Source organism: Cyprinodon variegatus, unplaced genomic scaffold (genome assembly GCF_000732505.1).
Source record: "Cyprinodon variegatus isolate N-32 unplaced genomic scaffold, C_variegatus-1.0 Scaffold307, whole genome shotgun sequence".
Taxonomy (NCBI): Eukaryota; Metazoa; Chordata; class Actinopteri; order Cyprinodontiformes; family Cyprinodontidae; genus Cyprinodon; species Cyprinodon variegatus.
Window position 1 is genome coordinate 156,723 of NW_015150760.1, and position 21,659 is coordinate 178,381.

General features: G+C 37.1%; 1 protein-coding gene across 2 annotated transcripts; it reads left to right on the top strand.

Moving 5' to 3' along the window:
• Positions 1-175: 175 nt before the first annotated feature.
• On the top strand, positions 176-18,850 carry usp10 (ubiquitin specific peptidase 10). Of its 2 annotated transcripts, XM_015384210.1 has the most exons (15): positions 176-423; positions 4,941-5,009; positions 5,173-5,218; positions 5,563-5,622; positions 8,856-10,085; positions 11,443-11,534; positions 11,639-11,748; positions 11,833-11,891; positions 11,981-12,084; positions 12,413-12,512; positions 12,775-12,952; positions 13,605-13,770; positions 15,519-15,663; positions 15,859-15,924; positions 16,301-18,850. In XM_015384210.1, exons 1-15 carry the CDS (start codon positions 403-405, stop codon positions 16,486-16,488), a joined length of 2,634 nt encoding a protein of 877 aa, XP_015239696.1. In that variant the 5' UTR covers positions 176-402; the 3' UTR covers positions 16,489-18,850. The 2 variants fall into 2 exon arrangements, with proteins under 2 accessions (XP_015239696.1, XP_015239697.1); XM_015384211.1 differs by lacking the exon at positions 5,563-5,622.
• The last annotated feature ends 2,809 nt before the right edge of the window (positions 18,851-21,659 follow it).

The window sequence follows — 21,659 nt, forward strand, 5'->3', positions numbered from 1 at the left end:
TATTTTTTTTAAATCTGTGTTCAAAATCATATTACTTCTGTTCTTTTTTTCTCATTAAAAAGTACAATACCACAGATCAAGCTATGAGTGAGGAGAGATAAAGGCTTTTAATTTGAAGGTTGGAGTTACCCATCTCCGGAAGTATTTGCCGTTACTCCCCGGGCTCACGCTGCCACACTACAACCGACGGAAATGGCGGTGACGGCCAGGCGAGCAGCGTGAAGTGCTGATGCATTGCATGGATAAAAAAAATAAATTAATCCCGACAGCCAGTACATTTTTGGGACAATTGACAATGATGTCGAAGTAGAGCAAAATTGGTAGTTGTCATTATAAAGTCATCCAACCCTCCCGGGGAAGTTTTCATCTCGTCGGCGGAGGAGCGAAAATCTCACCGAGAGCATGGCTTCTTCCAGCACACAGGTAGCTAAGCTAGTTAGCTCACTTAAGCTAGTGCAACAACAACAACTCCAAATTGATTTAGTGTTACCGTTATTTTAAGGCTTAGCAGTGCCTTTAGTTAGTATGACATTTAGGAAAGTCGTATTAATTGAGCTTACTTGTTTTTTCAATTGGTTAAGTATTATTGTTTAAAACATTAGAGTAGTCCTAATCCTATCATGTCATTGAAATTATAAGTCCAGAAAAGTGCTTGCTAATGCACCCCCACCCCCCACAGCCTCATTGAAACAAGCAGCATGGCAACGCTAGCTAACAGGCCCCATGTTCCTTCATTCAATTGAGCCAGCGGTGGGTCTCGCTGATGCTTTTACCTATCTGGCATCCAGTTTATACCCATATGGGATATAGACACGCATAATCCAACCCTCATAATGATACGTAAATAAATCCTCTAGATGTCATGAGATATTTCTTAGCAAAAATGAGTGAGAAAATGCTGCGTGTTTGCATGGCCCACCTGCTCAGAAATGACTTAGGCCCTGTTCTGTGTTTTTATTTTTCTAAACATTCTTAGATAATTAAATGTTATTGACTCTTTGTATTTAAGACGTATAACAATTTCAAATATAGTGTCGCATTCTAGCGCTTGCCTTTTCTTTAGCACGCGCGTGACAAGAGTTAGCTGCTAGCAAGCTAACATGTTTGCACAGGTGGTGTGTTCTGCTGTCATCTAACTAGCTACCCATTGGACCAAAGCGAGGGGTTTTGCCTTTTCAGCTTGTTTTCTTTAGAAGATTAAAAAGTGAAGCTTGGTTAAACGTGTGCTCGCCTCTTTGCGTTGCTGGGCAGACAGTTTGTGTTTGTTTAACTTTAGATATCGGTGACTTTGCAAGTTTGGAGACATTTGTGTAGCAGCTAGCCGTCATGCGAGAAGGCCCATTTTGAGGAATGCAGGAACTTGCCGAGTCTGAAGTTTATATTCTAGTTAAGATTTTGTATTTGCTATGACATTAAGAAACATTAATTGCCGGATAAAATAATAATCCGTTTTTGTGTCATTTTGTTTTTGATAATTTTTTTGAAGCTTGTAAACTGAACAGGAAAGGGGAAGCTTCACTTTACCGAATTTCTGCATTCTTTCACTATTTTCCTTCCCCCATCACTAAGCCTTTCTATAAAATAATTGTTGAAACAAAAAGTGAAACAGACCCAAGTTTCTTCCTTTTATATAGTTTCACTATTATCTTTCTAGCTTGATCTCACACATTTAAGTGGTCATTCTTGGACAGATTTGTTTGCTCAAATATCAAGAGAATCTGTAGATATGGAGCAGTGACTGCTCTAATTAATGGGCAAACAAGTCAGCAGGTTTCAAGATCTATCTTAATTATATTTATAATTATGGTAAAAAGAAATGCTTACACCAAATAACTTGTTTAAACCTGTCACATATTTGTTTCAAAAAGTAAGAATAAAAGAAATTTGAGGCCAAAAGCTTTTAAAAATATTTATTTTGGCAGGCATTTTTGAACACGATATTCTGTATGTTTGTTTTTTTTTTTTTTTTGTTCTGGGAGACAAAAGACATACAAGCGATAAGTTTCCAAAAACAAATAACTTGGTGAACGAAGGGCAAAACGAGAACTACTGCACCGACCTCAATTGTCTTTTGGGATGATTCTTAGCAAACAGGTCACGCTGGAAAGTTTGAACTTTGCAACATTTTAGCTGCAGATGTCATCTCAGATTTAGTTATGCATACTTCACGCTAACCTGTTCATGCGTCAGCTTGCAAATGACCTCGGAGATTCACTGAAACCTTCATTAATTTGGACAGTTATTTCAGACACACCTTACTAGTTGCTTTCACTATCGTTCTATTTTTATGCCCTTTCTTTCTCTTTCTAAAATGATCTCTGGTGGAAAAAGCTTAACATCCCATTAACTTTAAAGCTTATTGGTTTAACTTTTAGACAGCTCATCTTTTGGCTTGTTAACAGCTATGACATTCAGGTTTACCTTTCCTTTGGAACCATAGTTTCCTTTTAGATGATTCTTAGTTGAAGCATATTTACTCTAATCCACAGTAGAGTAGAGTTTTAGTTTCTAGTTAAGTTAATTATATTGTGCTACATTTAATTGGCTTCAAGACGAAATGTTGCTAGGAGCTCTGTCCTGTCAGATCTGTGATACTTTTGAGATATAAGTTGTTAATCAAACTGATCATTCAGCTGGAGGGAATATTATATTTATTGGCAATAAACAAGAGCCTGTTTAGTGGGGTGACTCTTCTGCATTTTATAGCCTGAATATGTAAAGCCATTGAAACAGTGTTGCTAGTTATGAGTTGATAGCTTTATGAAATTTTCAATATCCTCCTATAAACCTATCATTATTTGCATTTCTTAAATCATACAGATGACTTATTTGTTCTAAGCTATTGTTCCCACCAACAGAAAGGGGAGCTAAAAAAAATCACAGCAGCATTCTTTCTGTTGTGAGTGAATGAGCTGTCCTGAGGCTGTTGGATTATAGCTGGCTGTTTGTCATTTGTAGTGCCATTTCAGCAGTGTGGGCCCTGGATTGGGGGGGATTGTATGCAAAGAGTTAAATATGCTTGAACTGCACTTTCTTTTCTCTGTGCCTCCCCTTTTCATGCATCTCTGTTTATTGCTGTAAGATGATTAAGGGCATGTTACGTGAGCTGGTTTCCCATGTTCTTAGTTTTGTGTCCACATGCCCATGTAATAACTCGAGTTGGCACGATGGATTGTTTCATCTGAAGTCTTTTTTTCTGTCCAGTGATTAACTCAAGTGTCAGGTAGCCGGGTTCAATAAAATGTAAAGTCAGGAAATGGAAGCAGAATGACGCCCCCCCCCCCCCTTTTTTTTTTTTTTTTTTTAATTTTTTGGTGGTTTACAATTTTCAAAAACTTAAGCTTTCTACAGTGAAAGGGAATGTTTTTTCCCCGTCTTTTTGGCTTTTTGTAAGTTAAATCTTAAATGAATATTTTCACAGAATTATTTCTATACCTTCTTATTTTGACATGTGATGGGTTAAATTAGTCCAAAACTGGCAAAAAAAACAAACAAAACAATTCTGTGCGCTGTAGTTTTACATCTTTGGCAAATGTGAGCAGATGTTTTCCTAGTTATATAAATTAAAGCATACTGCCCTTCCCCCACCTATTGCTGTCCACTGTATTCTTTCCATTTGAAAGAAGCATGTCTGTATTTCTCTTTATCTTCTTTATTATGCGATAGAAAATAAAGATGGCTACTCTTCACTCTCTGAACCTGGGTGTTCAAAAACTGTAGTTACTGATCAATGTGACTTTTAAGCAGCTCACTTAAGGCTGGCTGCCCAAGCAGACATTCCTCCACTTTAAGGTGTTAATTCGTTCTATAGCACGTTTAAGAGTAGCAAAAAAAGTATAATTTTCACTTAAAGATGGGTTCTAAACATTATAAATTGTTCTTTTTTAGTCTTAAGTTGGAAAATTAAATGAAAAATACAAATATTGCTAAGCTGTGGTATAATTACACCTTTGTTACAGAAACTAATTTTGCAATAAGGTATAAATCTTTGTGGGGTTTTTGAAATGGTTAAATATAGCTTATGAGTTAGTTATTGCAGGTGACGCAAATGAAATGTAAGAAACCAGAAATGTCTGGTTTGGGATTACGGCTACAGCAGAGCATTCAATGCCTAAACAATATTGATATGAACAAAGCTTTTTATCATACTAAGAATTTAGCCTGAGTTTCCTGTAATGGTGTCTCTATGGTTTAAAACATAACCTGACAAAATAGTTTTAGTACTAAAGCAGCCAACCCCCCATGTAATTGTAGTCAACAGAAATGGTGCTGTCCTTTCTGCAAGTGACACAGTTGTGAGTTTCTAAGAAAGGTTCATATTTATGAGCCACCAGCCATGATGTTATCTTAAGTTGCTGAATTATGTTTTTAATTATTGACAGGGTTCTGCTGTTTGTAAGTGAACAAGTGTTTTACACCACGAAAGTTATAACTGAAGGTTTTCTGTTGAAAAGTCTATAAATTGACCCATAATCCCATTTTTGTCTTGTACAAGAGATGAACTTGATTTTATTGATGGTTCATTAAAATTCGGTTTCAGCTGTTTACTCTAGGTTTATGTATAACACAGTGTGACTCATCATTTCATTTACCTTTGCTTAAGATATGATAATAGTATTTGCTTAATGATGAAAGACTCTATAGCAGCCAAAGTACTTTAATATTTAACAATATGCAATTTAAATGTTATCCAGGTAACAGGCTTTTACAATCACTTAAGTTGTAAGCTGCATTCCTGACTTTTAGCCCCTTTCTTTGAGGTAATATTTTATATTTGTCCTGTTTTTTTTGTTTTTTTTTACAGTTTGAAAGGTTTTTGAAATTGAAGATAAACTTAACATTTACATTTTGTAGTTCTTAGCCAGGTTTAAGTGATGTAATATTTATAGATCACAAGACTTAAATCTAAACTAATGGTTTGATTGATTTTTCTCCCTCAGTATATCTTTGGGGAGTTCAGCCCTGATGAGATCAACCAGTTTTTCGTGACGCCTCGATTTTATGTTGAGGTAAGGAGAAATAACTTGTATTTGTCATTTAAATTGTGAGTAATATAGGAATATGTTGAATTCATGGTTGCATAAAATGCTACTAAAATGTCCTCACTCAACATTTCCAAATGTATTTGAATTTGTTTGCGTCATGTTCATAAATTTTGTTTATTTCTTACAGCTTCCTCCATTCAATGACAAGGTTCAGTGTGTTAATCAGTCTTCAGGTATGTATTTTTCACATGATGTTTGATCTTGTTTTTGGAAGTTACAGCATTTAAATAATCTACTTTCGCTTTAGCCAATGGTTCTTCATTTAGCTGAAACCCATTTTTAATCGTTTTATGACTGTAAGATTTAAAATTAGGCTCCCTCATGATTTTTTTTTTTTTAACAAATTTTCACAAATTTGCCTCTTGGAGTCGGTTTTAAATCGCTCAAGTTCTCAAATTATTTTAAAAATCAAACGAGTTAACCCAGCTTTGAAATGTTAGAACATCCACCTTTATTTCAGTGGTGTCCATTTGCACATAACTGCATTGCCTTGTCTTGATTTGTATTGATTATTTAGGAAGTTACTGCACTCCTGCTGTGCCTTTTATTATGGAGTCTTTGGGACTGCAGGTTTGCGGTGAGTTGAAAGGGCTCACACCCTGCGACTTGATTGGTTGATGTACATTGTTTCTGAGAACTACAAGTCCAAGTTTCAATAACTGGTGGCTTTCTAAACTATGCACCTTTTATCCTTTCTCTTGCCTGTTGGTAAACTTTTTAGAGCTTTGCATGCTCGCGATACTTGAAGTATCTTCTTTTGCATTTAATGCATATGCACCACTGCAGGGCATCAGATTAACTGAAATATGATTGAACTTTCATTTGATCTAACAATCATGGCTTATTCATTAGGGGCATAGTGATGGTTTCTTTACATGCTAACATTTGCCTATAAAGGAACACCTGAATTCTAGCCAGGTTTACAACTGAATGCAATGGACTCTAATGAAGAATGATTTCAGTAACACTAACAGAATATCCTCTAATCCTTAAAGAGGAAGTATCTTCCTTTCAATGCCCTCTTTATTTCTGCAGAATATTAGTTTATTTATCGTGACCTATAAGCTAATTAGTCACATGAATGAATTTCCTGATTTGCTTTTACTAATATTTCCTGTTTATATTCACCCTTGCACCTCTTGCTGCGTAATGATTCTTAATATGAGGAGATTTGTTACTTTAGGAACTGTTTTACATTGTTGATTGAGTTTGTGATGCTTTAAACTCTGTCCAGAAACATTTAAAGATTAATTATACTTTTAATAAACTGTGTTTTTAATAAAAGAATATCCTCTAACTTATAAGCTTTTTAAGTGATAAGTTTTTACCCTGTGTAGTTTGACTATTTTTTAAATATAAGCTTATTATAAAATGCATAGTCTACAAAAAATAAACTATTTTCTTTACTGTCCAGTGAGAGATGGCTCTCTGTTTCTTAAATGGGTTTACCCCACCTTTGGCAACTCTATTTTAAAACAGAATAAAATGAGGGTCAATGCAACGTTTGGTATATTGATTGTAACATCCAAAAATTGTCAACAAGTTTAATCTCAGAATAAACAAGTGTGCTTTTAGGGGTTTGGTGCTAATGTGGTCGCTGTGGGTAACTGCCAAATTTGTGTAGAAAAAAAAATCTGTTGAACTGGATGAATTCAAGACAGAAATTTCCAATCATAACATGGTTAACTATTTGGAGAAAATAAAAATTCAGGTGGCAGAAAAACACCCAATGTTCCTCCAAATGTAGGCAACAACCCAAGTAATCCACAAATATACAGACATTAAAGCAAAATAGTCAAAAAATAAAGTTATGGGTTGGAAAATAGAGGGCATAGAGAATGAATATCAAACACTAACAGAATGTATTTTACTTTTAAAGAAAAATGTATATTTTATATTTTCACTTTTTTCATAAAGTTTATAGAGAATATGTTCTCTATTTATAGAGAAGGATTTAAAGCCTATATTTCCATAACTTATTGATGATGGCCTACAAATGAGGAAAGCCTAAATGTAGTATCTTAGATGTTAAGAATATTTTTTCTTCAGCATTGGAGTCTTATGCAGCAAGTGTGTATAAGATCCTTGCAGTTGAGCGCCTCATTTTGTTCTGTTGAAAAGTTCCATCTGCTCTCTCCAGCCCCCTCTAATGTTCTCTACTTATAAAATTTAGTTGGAACATGACATTCTTGATCTTCGTTTCCGATCCCCTTTCAAACATCTTATGAGGTGCACTGGGCTTTTGCCAGGTTAGGGTAAAATTATCCCCTTTCCACCTGCATGTTGTAACTCCGCAACAGAGCTTTCTGGAACATTTACAAGTTTAGGAATGCAAAGCAGTCATTTTACTGTTTTGCAACAGTAAGATGCCTTTGTGAAGGTTTCTTTGCTTTTAGCAGTTATACCAGTCTGTGCAATACTTTGATATTCAGACTCCTTTTCATGGGTCTTCAGTTAATATTAAACAAGCTTATTGATTTCACACTGAAAAAGTAATGCTTTTAAAACACTGACACATTTCAGAGGGTTGCTTGGCTATTGCTGTGTTTTTGAGAATCCCTCTTTTTAAAGGTTTTAAAGTGCATTTTCTCGATATAGATTGTTGGATTTATGGAAATGCATTTATATGAGTGGATTACTAGAATTGATGCTGACGCCTATGTCCCTTCAAATTTCTCAGATTTAAACTGAAAAGGATCTAGGCTCATACAGACCCATAAAGGGATAAAAAAGTTAGACCGTCTGATCCCTTTCACAGTTAGGGATTAAACATAGGGGTGGGCAGTGATGCAGTATATAGTGCAATATAATTTAATGTAATAACAATTTTATCTATTTTTTGATATTTTATACCTTACTATTTATGTTTACAGAATTTCACTGATTTTTCAGATTTTTATGTAGTTTTGTTTTTTCTTTTTTCTAAAACAAAAATTTCCTCAAATGTTAGGGGAGTTTATGAACATGGACATTTTTTTTATAACAGTTATTTTTATAACCGTTAATGTTATTTGTTATAACATTTAAGTACAGGAGTCTTTTCTGGAGATTCTTGGCAGTATTTCTCAGGCTTTGGTTTTGTTCATATTGAAATTATATCGAATTGACTGAAATTAAGAAATTGATAGTGATATACATATTGGCCATATTGTCCCAATCCTATAAAGCACACTCTATTGATTTAGGGATTGGTACCCAGAAGGATTTAATCCAGCATCTTTAAGCAATTCAGATGTGGGTTTTTCTTCATAAGTCAGTAATTGGCTTTAAGAATTTATTCCACAATTGTGTTTGCATTTCCTCTTTAATGCATTTACTTGAGTTTGAAAGTCAGAAACTACCTCAAGTGAGCATAGAATTTATTAAGTTGATTTGCATTTTACGTTCTCCTTTAAACTTTTGTCTGCATTAGACATTATTGGAAACATGTCTATGGTTTGCAAATCAACCACAGTGAAAATGCATTTTGCGGGTGCCTGTGAAAACATTAACAACGGATGCTAAGAACTGGGGAAGAAAAATTTATCCATGAAACCCTAAAATAGGATTCTCTTATTGATAGCATGTCCCAAATATTTTTTAGCGTCATATGACTTCAGCAATATTAACTTTCACATAATAGATTTCTGCCTTGTTGAAAATTTTTGCTGAATTAAATCGGAATCAGGCTACTTTTTAAATGGAATAAAAATTGCTGCGACAAAAAACCAAATAAGAAAAATTATTTGCCTCATTCAAGAGGTGTTTTTGTGACATTGAACTATATACCGACTAATAATCTGTATCTTATAATTGATATATTTTCTGCAGCGGAAGACTGTCAGCACATTGAATTTGGAGTTGATGAGGTGATTGATTCCAAACCAGCTGAAGCAACAGATCCTCTGTACAAGGTGTCGAGTAACCTCAACCCCCAGGCTCCAGAGTTCATTCTGGGATGCCAGACGTCTCTGAAGGCTCAGCAGCTGGCTCCTCCAGAAGCTGACGCCCCTGATGGAAGACACTTTAATTCGCTGGATGGGCCTGATTCTGAGGTGTCAGCCCTGGACAATCACCAGTCCTGTCAGGACATGGATGGACTCCCTGGCAGCCTGGGACAGCGAGAGAGAAAGAAAAAGAAAAAGCGACCGCCCGGGTACTACAACTACCTGGACGCATCAGCTGGTGGAGGCTCCAGCAGCGCTGTCACCTCGGATGGTTCTCCTGTGACGGCACTGGTGAATGGACATGCACTTGGAGGCTCACACAACAGTTCTGAGGATGTGGATTGTAAGGCATTGTCAGCAGATGAACTTGTTACCCCTGGACCTGCTTCCACTGCAACATCAACAGCGCCTGTCTTTGCTTCCACATCCATTGCCAATCAGAGGACTTGTGATAGACCTGGGGACTCTTCTTTAGACTTAATGGGTGGGGCTGCCTCTTTATCAGATGGTAACAATGCAACTTTCTCTTCTTCGTCGTCCTCCTCTCAAAGCAGAGAGATGGTGGATGCATCAAGGACTGCAGACCAGCAGCTGGAGCATTTGGCTCTACAAAGTGCTGAACTTTCAGATCCCCCTCACAGCCCCCTCTCTAAATCCCCTCTTCCTCCCTCAGCCGGTGTGACCACCCCCTCTGTCCGCACTTCCAATTTGACTACTGAACTAGAGGAATCACAGGCAGCAGATACTGGAGTGGCCAATGGACTAGAAGAAACCAATACTCCTGTCAGTTCACATGGACACAAAGAAGACTGTGACAGTGGCGAGCAGGATCAGCCTCTTAGCCCAGACTCTCTGATACAGCCTTTAGTAACAGAGCAGGCGAGCTCTCCTGCACTTCCTGCTGCACCAACTGCCAATCTTCCCAAATCTTGGGCTAGCCTGTTCCACAACTCAAAGCCTCTTCCTGGCAGCCCTCAGGCCTTTGTAGAGGTGAAAAATGTTGTGGAAGTTGCATCTCCCTCTCCTGCAGTGCCAGAGCAACCTGAAAAGGTTGGGGAGTTTAAGGAAGGTCCTGTCCCTGTATCAGAAGATCCAATGGCCCCAAAACTGGCAGGTATAAAGTTTTAAAAAGCTCACATTGTCTCTGAACTTTTCTCTGTATTCTGTTTATTTGTTCCACTGCCTTTTTGAAGGAGTTTGGAAAGTGGAAAGATGAAGTTAAGGCGATAATACTAATTGATTCTCCCAGTGTATTTGTTTTATTTTAAATTTAAAAGGAACCAAATGCATAAACTAGAGAAATGAACACTAGATGGCAGCACTGTCTGCTGCATATCTTTGAGATAGGTCATGCATTATATTTGTCACCCAGTTTGCTCCATTCACAGAGCATTAGAAGTACCGTAGGTCAAGAATGCCTTCTGGGCCTCACCCTGTGAGCATTTGTATGTTTCGATGAAGCTTTAACAATATGTTTAACATAAAATGGTTGGCTTTATAAGCGAGTGTAACAGCATTTCTGTCAGCACATCGTTGATATAAATACAGGAATTTTCCTTTACTTTAAAGTAATCCTCCAAAAACTGGGTTTCTAAACCCCAGAGCCATGTGTTGCATCAGCTTACGCTTGTTTTGTTTATTTTTGCAGCCACGTTATTGCCACAAGTGGGTTTACAGGCAGCCAAAACCTGAATCATAATGTTGCTTTTTATTCCTTCACCTTTTATCTGTGATGTTTATTTTTTATTTGGAAAAAGACCGATCTTCTTGTAAATCACAAACATGAAGCCACAGGCCAGCTGTTTGTATAGTCTATGCTGCAGGTTCAATCCAACAAAACATTTCAGCATAGAATACAATTCCAGAATGATTTATTAGGAATTTAATAAAAAGTCTGTGAGCCAAACATTTTTTCTAATGAAGGCAACAGTATGATAAATCTTATCACCAGAATCCCATAAGTTTTTTTATTTTTTTTATTTCACATATGGCTCATAAGAGGCCTTTGCTGATATCAATAACAACTGTATAAAAATATATGATAGAGATGTATATAAGTATATGTGCGTGTGTATATGTTTTTGTATGTGTAATAACTGTTATTGTTTTTTGGGTTGTTGAATCACCAGTTGTATCTAAACCACTGTATTTACTTTTGGAAATCTAGTATAGAAATCATCCACGTTTCCTTGGGGGCTGTGTTGTTTGTTAATGACAGTCTCCCTTCCTAGGCGTGGTACAGCAAACTCTTGCTCTTATTCAGATGGTCTCTGCTGACATCAGAGCCAGGAATAGGAAAAGGAACAATTGTTTCGGAATGAAAATGTTATTTTTCTCCTAAAGTATGATGATACATTATTTATATATATATATATATATGACCTCACTTTGATATTATAAAATCAAAGTTTAAAGTTTTTGTCTTTCTGTTTCTTGAACCTTATTAAAAAAATCTCTTTTTGAATTTGCAGAAATTATTGAGAATGTGAAGTTGATACATAAACCAGTGTCTTTGCAGCCGAGGGGTCTGATCAACAAGGGAAACTGGTGCTATATCAACGCTGTATCCTTTCACTGCTCTGTTATATGTACATGGTTTTCTATTTGCAGCATTCATTTTTTTTTTGGTACCATAATCTGTTTATCTTCCTGACTCTGAACTCTAAGACCCTTCAGGCCCTGATTGCCTGCCCACCCATGTATCACCTGATGAAGTCTCTTCCTCTGCATAATGAGATGCAGAGAACATGCACCTCCACACCCATGATAGATAACTTGTAAGAATCTCTTCTGAAAATTTATTGGTTCTATTTAAAAATGTTGCAGTGCGAAGTTTCACTTTTATTTTTTACCTCTTGCAGCGTTAGGTTGGTGAATGAGTTTAATAACATGCCTGTGCCATCAAAAACCAAACAACAAAGTAAGTTTTTTAGATACTGCAAATGTCTTCTAGATAATTTGCATTCACTTTATCCGATACGTTCATACATCTATGTTTTACCTTCACAGCTGTTGGTGACAAAGTTGTAAAAGACATTCGTCCTGGTGTACCTTTTGAGCCAACTTACATTTACAGACTCCTCACTCTCATTAAGTCGAGTCTCTCTGAGAAGGTGAGATAAGCTGCTTTATATTCATTGCACAGCAGTGTGTCAGAGCTTTACTTTTAGGATAACACTTTGTCTGGAACAGAAAGTACTTGAGAATTTGTGTTGCAAAGACATATTTTTGTGTAATTGGATAATTTCTGGGAGAAAAACAAATCAGCATCACATACGCTGACTCAAAATGCTCATCTATTTGATATTTAACCACCCATCCTGCATGCTCTTCCTTTCTGTTTACCTCAACCCATTAGTGTGAGAATGTGTGCGCACGTTGTGGTTTTCATTATTGAAGTTTGTCAGCAGGAATTCTTTATTACTTTTTTTTTTTTTCTAGGGCCGACAAGAGGATGCAGAGGAGTATCTTGGGTTTACCCTCAATGGACTCCATGAGGAGATGCTGGCATTGAAAAAGCTAATCTCGCCTCAGGAAGAGAGTATGCAACCTTTTAGATTATGGGGGAATTAATCTGTGTTTTATTGAACTAATTCTTGGAATTGTCAGTGAGGCTCTAACTTTTGCTTTATATAAACTGAAAAGGCTGTTTTTCAAATGCTGATTAATGCTCAAAAGCAAATGTAAACCTTTCTTTTGTAAAGGAAGGTTCTAAAGTGGGGAACTGGGTTCTTGAATTTTTTTTTTGAAAAGTTAGGAAAACATTAAAATGCATTTCATATTTTTTTTTTTTCTACCGGAAGCTCCCACACCCAATGGCCCAGAGTCTCAGCCAGGTGGAGAGGAAGATGGAGCTGATAAGGAGGAAGAAGGGAGTGAAGACGAGTGGGAACAAGTGGGTCCCCGAAACAAGACTTCAGTGACTCGTCAGGCGGACTTTGTTCGCACTCCCATCACTGATATTTTCGGTGGACACATCAGGTACATAAGCATTTGCTGCAGTGGTTCTTTGGCCTCCATGTTTGCTTTCCCTGTATTCTGGTTGATATAACAAATTGCTTTAACATCTCCAGCTTAAATCCTTTTTTATTGTTGTGTAAGGGTCTCGACAGCAGGACATTGAGCTGCCATCAACAAATGTCTTAGCTTGAAAAATAAACTGGAAAATAAAACTAACGTCTGCCCACTCTAATGATATGTTCTTCAATGGTCTGGTCTTACTCAATTCTTTTACGCTTTTTAACTGTCCCTGAGAAGGTTATGTTCTCAGAAATGTTTGTGGGGCCAGAGAGAGAGGGGGGGAATTTAAGAGAGGTTTTATCAGACCAACTTTGAACACCAACCAAGCTTGGCTGTAATCCACACACTCTTAAATGTATTAGTGGGAGTAATTCCTTTGTCTTGAGTTGCTGCAACAGTTATTACACTATTATCTACAAAATGTTTAGGAACCATTATTTTTAGCTTTGATATTTGTCATTATCAGCTTAGAATAATTATCCCCATTTAAAATAAAAAGTCTGAAGCTTTAAAATTACTCCTTGAACTGGACTATACTGCTCTCATGAATTTGATCTACATTTCTCCGTTATTTCTTTAGTGTAATTTATTTCTTTTGGCATATTCTCAACAGATCTGTGGTGTATCAACAGAACTCTAAAGAGTCAGCCACTTTGCAGCCCTTTTTCACCCTGCAGCTTGACATCCAGTCTGAGAAGATCCGCACAGTTCAGGAGGCTTTGGAAACGTTGGTGGCCCGAGAATCTGTTCAAGGCTACACCACCAAAACCAAGCAGGAGGTGAGGAAAATGTTTGTTCTCAAAACACGGGTGTACGCAATATTCTTTTACATGTTGTATTCGATTACAGAGCTGTTTTCTACAGTGGCCCTGAAGTGCAAACTGCAACTACAAATCTAAAAGCGCAACTACATTAAGGGAATCGCAACTACATAAAGCAAAGCGCAACTACATTAAGAAAAACACAATTACATTAACTTACCGGAAAAGGTAGGTACCAGTGGGAAACATGAGACATCGCTGAATGGACGACGGCGCCGTTTGACCCTTGAACCGGAAGTTGCGTCGTCTGAACAGTCCAGCTTCTTTTAAGTGTGTCTTCAGTGTACGCAAACTAACTGAAATTTTGTGATTAGTCTTGAGCATATCCAGTATCACCTCATACGTATGTCCTGATTCAAAATATTCCTGGATAACGGCAGCTATGTTTGGGGCGCCGACAATATCCATGTTTTCAAAAGCCGCAGCAGGCAGAATGACTTCCGGTTCAAGGGTCAAAAGGCCCCGTCGTCCAATCAGCGATGTCTCGTTTCCCACTGGTATCTTCCTTTTCCGGTAGGTTAATGTAATTGTGTTTTCCTTAATGTAGTTGCGGTAGTTTTGTTTTCCTTAATGTAGTTGCGCTTTGCTTTATATAGTTTTGTTTTCCTTAATGTAGTTGCGCTTTGCTTTATGTAGTTTTGTTTTCCTTAATGTAGTTGCGCTTTGCTTTATGTAGTTTTGTTTTCCTTAATGTAGTTGCGCTTTGCTTTATGTAGTTGCGATTTCCTTAATGTAGTTGCGCTTTGCTTTATATAGTTTTGTTTTTCTTAATGTAGTTGCGATTTCCTTAATGTAGTTGTGCTTTTAGATTTGTAGTTGCAGTTTGCACTTCAGGGCCACCATAGTTTTCATAGTAAAAACCTTTTCTTTATAAAGCAGTTTTTTAAAATGTGAAATTATTAAGGTTATTTTTCTTGGATTTGATTGAAATGTATTCAATTTGTAATTTGACAAAAAATCTGCTATGATTTAAATAGTTATTGTAGTTTATGCATAATGAAAATAATAATTAACTCTGGTTGAGATCAGATTTAAGACAAAAAATATTTGTAATAAATATGACAAAAAGAAGTGAGTTATACATTTTTTTAGCTTGAATATTTAACTTCTGGTTCTAACTTCACAATAAAATAAAGAAAAGAAAATATTCTCGTCACAATAAGAGGTGAAATTTGCACTTATAATGCTTTTCAACCGTATTATAAAAATCCCAAGCCTAGAAAATTCTTCTAAATTCTAACACTTTAACAACGTCCAAGTCAATAAAGTTTCACTTAGAAATCTCAGTTGCTTTAAATCTAGATGGACCTTACAAATATTGATTGAAAATGAAAAGCTGGTACTGCTGATAAGTGATGCAAAGAATATCTGCATAACAGCTGTAAAATGGTTCTTAGGTGAATTTGTGGATGTAAGCAACAGCAGATAAACTCACCTTCTGAGAATGAAAAACTAATCCGTGACCTGTTGGTACCTAGAAAAACATTGAGTGATTTATGAGACACTCGGAGTTTTGCATCCTGTTTTTTCCAATATAATACTGTTTTCTATTTTAATCATTTCGCTATAACAAAATCTTGTTTTCTTTTAAGCTACACATAGTTTAAAGGTCTTTTTCAAAAAACAAAACAACAATATGTAAATGAAGTTTTTTTTGCTGTACAACATGCAACTTTCATCTTTTTCATTTTCTGGTTTACTTCTAGATTGAGATCAGTCGCAGGGTAACTCTAGAAGAGCTGCCACCTGTTCTTGTTCTTCACCTCAAGAGATTTGTCTTTGAAAAGACTGGAGGCTGCCAGAAACTGACAAAGAACGTTGATTACCCAGTTGACCTTGAAATCAGCAAAGGTATGAATGGACCCACACTGCAAAGCCTCTCAGGACTTTTTTTTTTTTTTTTTTAAAGTTAAAGTTTGGCGTTAAAGTTTTTGTATTTGACATTAAAGCTGCTGCTGCTGCTTTATGAAATCTTTAACATGTTGGTCTATTTAGTGATTTTTATTTTTTCCCATGTGTTGATTTTATTTATTTATTTTTTTTCAGATCTGTTGTCTTCTGGAGTGCGAAGCAAAGTTTTGAAAGGCCAAAGAACTTACAGGCTCTTTGCAGGTTTGTTGCTTTTATATAGATCACGTTAACCGTTTACTGAAGTAGTTTTCACCGTGGAATGCATTCATTGTCATGAGGATGTCTCTTCCTCTATCACAATAATGCTAAGTATTGTAATAAAATAATGATAAAGAATTCCTCTATCACAATAATACTCCCCAGGCATTTTTCACATGTTTGTCAAAAATATCCATCAATATGAAAAATCCATTTTCTAGAATGCAGTGTTTGTAGGATGTCATGGGTGAAAATAATATATCTCTTTGGAATCCTGAAAGAATTTTGATTTATAAAAACTAGTAAAAATGTGGATTTATTGCACTTAGCTTTCTTTTTCTAAAACTTGTAGTCTGATGCTTTTCTCCATCTCCAACAGTTGTTTACCACCATGGAAACAGCGCGACAGGCGGCCATTACACCACTGATGTCTTCCACATTGGTCTTAACGGCTGGCTGCGCATTGACGACCAGGCGGTCAAGGTCATCAACCAGTACCAGGTGTTGAAACAGACAGCTGAACGTACCGCCTACCTGCTGTACTACCGCCGTGTGGACCTGCTGTAGAGACACCCTTTCACGTCCCTGTAAACAACTATAGCTGAACACACACACACACACGCTCAAAATGCACTTGCGACAATAAAGTGCTTCTACATACACGACAAAAACACACCAAACTAATGAACAGGAACACTGCCCGACTTGTTCTCTTGCAAGATTTTCCTCCTCTTCCCTGCTTTCCAGAGAACCAGCTTTTCCGATGCCTTTTCCCCCCCCTTGTCACCTCTTTTATTAGTTAATTTCAGAAGAAGAGAAGCAAGCTGCATCCACAAAGATTTCCCTGTGTCTGCTCTCTTCTCTGTTCACCACTGCGTTTGGATTTTTCTTTTTGTTTCCCTTTTAAACCAACAAGGAAAGACTGTCGAACAGACAGTTGGGTGGGGGGGTTAAAAGGTTGGAACCTGAGACTCTCCTTGAACTGAGCCCAAAGCTTGGCTCTGGCAAACGCTGAATTTTCATAGGAGGAACTGTCAATCCATACACTGCAAGTGGACTGAAGGGGACAATCTCTTCATATTACCTTTTTTTTTTTTTAAATGAAGCGACCTAAAATATCAGTGTTTGCCTTTTACTGAAGGAGAACTGTCGGCCTTGAATTAGCAACAGTTTCAAAGCTTGCCGTTTGCCGTTGTGCTTTGAAAAGGCCCAGCACCAGCAGTATCACCAGTCTCATCCCCCCCAAAATACCAGATTGTGTTGTTCTGCCCCCACCACCACCTCCTTTCATGTTCTCACTTTTATGATGCTTTTAAACCTAGGTACAACTTGAGCCATAAAAAAGAAGAAAGGAAAATGGGTGGAGACAGCTTCCTTGTTTTTGAATGATCATTTTCATGGGATTTGGGTTTAGATAAAGAGTATTGTTGAAAAATAAAATCTATTATTGTGCTTTAGAATTTAATAACAAATAAGCTTCTGTGCACAAGAAAAAGCTGATGAATACGATTTGACAAATGCATATTTTACACATATTTGGATTTAGATGTATAAAAAGAGCTAATAAAAAAAAATAATGTCAACTGAAAACGTTTTGGTTCGTAAGGACTGTCCAGATTTTAAACACAGTTCCTGTTCTGGAGAAAAAAAGCAAAGTGATCAAGATAGATTCCACTGCAAATCTTACCCTGTTTACTTTTTTCTTTTCCTGTTGATTTATTATTTTTTTTATTCACTTGTCAGTTATTCACTTGTGTGCTTGAGGAGTTAAGTGTACTGAACAACAACACCCCTTTCTTCTTTAGTGGGGGCTCCCTTCAGTTAATTGCATCTTTTTGCTCTTTCCATTTTTCTTATTGTTTAGATGTACTTCTCTTTCCCCCTTTGGGGGAAGAAAAATACTTGCATTGGAATTTGTTTTCAGAGAAACTGAGCGTTCTAAAGCACAAGGAAAAAAATAAAATTGATAGTTCTTTGCTTGATATTTATTTCCTTTTTTGTCTTTGTTTTCACTCCAAACCCATTTCATTCCAGCCACCAGTATCACCATCATAGTCCAACACATAATGTGTTTCTGCACGAGTCTGAAATCAAATTTCTTTTTCTGTTTTATGTGAACTTGGTTTTGGACACACATGACTTTGGTTGGTAAAACTGTATACAAGTAAAACAGGTTTGATGTTTTTTGTACCTTTACTGCAGGGTAACACAGTTTCTGCCCCTTTAGAAATATGGTTGTTAAAAATTAGTTGCCAACCCATTTTTGTCAGATATACATCCTATTTAGGCTTGTAACAAAATTTTAGATATCCAAACTGAGCATTCAGTTTTATTTTTCATTGCTCAATTAAGTCCAGTCTCTCAAAGTATACCAAAGGACAGCATTATATTGCCCCTTCTGCCTTTCATCTATTTCTTTTGCCTTGTCCCTTCGACATCATCCTGAAACATTGCACACAGCGATCCATTTCACATTGTTCAGTTGTACTTTTGGCTTTTTATGTCCTAAAAACCAACACTGTTATTTTGCATATTAACCAGTTTTTATTCAAAGAATGTTTCCCCCTTGGGGACTTTAATTGGACACCTTGGGTTTTCTATGGTACACTTGTATCTCTGTCTTGTGGGCTGGTATGGAAATCTGCTGGAGAAACTCTTTAGTTTTTTTTTTTTTCTTAATGTGTGCTTCAACCCCCTTGTCTGCCTGGAACTGTTGGGATCCTCATCCAGAAACACAATCTGTTTATTAATTTGAAGCCTTCAGCTTTCTATTTTGTTTATTGTTCAATAAAGGATTGTGCAAAACAAAAAAGTTTGCTAATCAACTGTAGTCTGAAACATACCTGCTTTCTTATGACAAACTCTTCTGCAGCTCTTGACCTTGGACTGGCCAACACAATGTGTACAATAAAACAAATGTTCTAGATTCTTGGTCTACCGCACATTTTTAATTGCCTTCTCCTTGTATGTCTATATGTGTAATTGTCTTTGTTATACCTCCTCTTCCTGAGGTTCAAGCTGGCTGCCTCTGTGCCCACATTATTTGTTGAGGTTGTGGCTGAGCTCGACTCGCTTTGCTGTAATGAGAAGCAGACCCATGACAAGAATTTGCCATCTAAGGCTTTTTTGACCTATATTCTGTTTTCCTTCCTTGCTATAGCTTGACTCTATTGGCTTATAGCCTTACTCTTAAACTAATTCAATGGAGTAATGTTAGTTTTTGTGCATTTTCAACTGGAAGTTCTTCAGAACCCTAATCCTGAAAAGTTTGATTGTTGTTATGCAGATGTTGATCAACAAACTTTTTTTTTTTTGGCAAACCTTTATATTGGTGCATTACACAGGTCGTTAGTGAGATGTGGACCTGTTAAAACTATATAATATAGGCATTTAATACCTGCCAGAGGCCTTAGGGATGAATTACCGCATCTGTGCAGCAAGGCATGGAAGCTATCCACCTGCAACACCACTGAAGTGTTGATTTTTCTCCTCTTCTTGGGAATAGTACAATTTTTCTTTGGGGCATTGGTCAGCTGAGATTGTTAATCAGGTGGTGGTTATGCACTCGTTAAAGCTGGTAGCTTTGGTTGTGTGGGGAGGTCCCAAATTGCTGGAGTTTAAAGAAATGGGCATTTTTGTCTAACTTGTCAGCAAAGCGATCCATGAAGTGAACTAACATTTCCTGGGAGAGCGCTGCTTAGACCATGGACTTTTTAAAATGGTGGACTGCTACCAGTTGATTACATCTCACCCCAAATTCATCACTCACTAGAAAACTTTACTCTGGAGTTTAGAAAATGTGGGCTCCTCTCAACTCTATTCTCCCTCCAAACTCTGGGATTTCGTATACATGTATGTATTTTCCCATTTTATCTGAAAAGAGGATATTGGACCACAGAGCAGTAGTCCAGTTGTTTCTGTCTGTACCCCAGTTTCAGATATTTAATGAGTAATGCAATTGGTGCTTCTTGAAGCAAATATTCCAGGTGCTCTCTACATCGACTGTCTTTGCTTCAGTTTTGTCAAAGCGGTAATTAACCTTTTTTCCTTGTGTACATATGTTTTTTTTGCCCCTCCACCAATCTTCAATCGATAAGCTTGGATAACGCACTCATGCCAGCTTTAAAAAGGGACTCGCTTGGCTTACCTCTATTATTAGACTGTTTGGTATCCTTACAGTCTGCAGTTTTCCCTGTTTGTAGTCTAAGGTTTCATTCAAACCCCACCTAAAGGACAGTTTAACAAGGTTTTGCGATTATAAGTGTTTTTCTTTACATTTTTTAATAACTTTCATGTTGATCTTTGAACCCATGCCCAGATGGCCATTCTAGGACAACTACGGTAATAAAAGCATGATTCAAGTTTAATTCATTGTCCATTCAATCTGCACATATGGAATAAATTCATAACTTTCATAAAAAAAAAATACAAAGGTATTAACAATTGAACTCCAGGTCAAACATTTTTCAAATATTAACCAAAACTATTTATTGTATCTTTTAAGACTATCAGTGCAGACGCTGTTCTTGTCTATCATGGTGAAGACAGCTAAGCGTAAAAGCAGTGCTCTCCATTTACCAGTCAGTCTACCCATCTACCCTCACCAATAGTAATGAAATCTGGATCATGACCAATAGAATAAGATCCTGGATACGAGCGGCTGAAATGGGCTTTTTCCACAAAGTGGCTGCGCACTCCCTTCGAGATGGAGTGAAGAGCTCTCCATCCAGGAGAGGCTCAATAGTTGAGCTGCTTCTCTTCCACATTAACAGTCAGCAGATGTGGCTTATACATCCTGTTTTGTGATTACCCCTGAACACCTTCTTTGGTGCTCCATTCACGTTCAATGGAGAGGAGGCCCAGGAGAAGACCCAGAGGGACTATTTATCTTGGCTGGCCTGGGAATAAACAAGTGTCTTCAGTAAAAGACTTCTCCACATCTGGTGCAAGACAGATGGATACAGATTATTTTATTAATCTGTATCCATCTGTATGATATCCATAATTAAAGATTTTTCCTGCCTACAGCTATCAACGCCTACAACAACTGGTTAAAAAACAAAACATAAGATACTATACTGATAAATTCCCCTTTGGGATTAATAAAGTTTTTTTTGAACTGGATGCCTTGGGCTTACCCCAGCAGACCTAGAAGAGGTGTCTGGGTAGTGGGAAGTATGGGAGTCTCTGTTGAGACTGCTGCCCTTGTAACCCAGTCCCGGATAAAGCGGAAGACTACGACTATTGGTATTTGAACTAACCTTTGATGCAAATAAATTTTCTCATGATGAAATTTTGAGTTTTTGTAAGCTGTAAACTCTGATATTTTAGTGATTCAAGTTGATTTGGGCTATCTGAGAGACCTACCTGCAAAGCAGAAGCAGGATGGCTGGGCATTACTCCAAATGAAAGCACATGGACCTACAGAGTCATGTTCTTGGTACTCTGTGTGCCAGTAAAATCTGTCTTCCAACACCTCCTAGGAAGTCTGTGCAAGTATTCTGTGTACTCTCTAAATTTGGGACCTGGTCCTAAATTTAGGAGAAACTGACTCTGTTCTAGGTCCTGTGTTAGAAACTGAAAACCTGTTCTTTCATCCTTTTTGTGGAAAAACCTGGTCTGATTTGGAGAGACATCCATTTTACTTTTTATAGTGTAGCTCAACTTTCATAGAATCTGGCCATAAGTCATCCAACATCCTGATAGCCTCTGATGAAGACCAGTAATTTTAAAAGAGG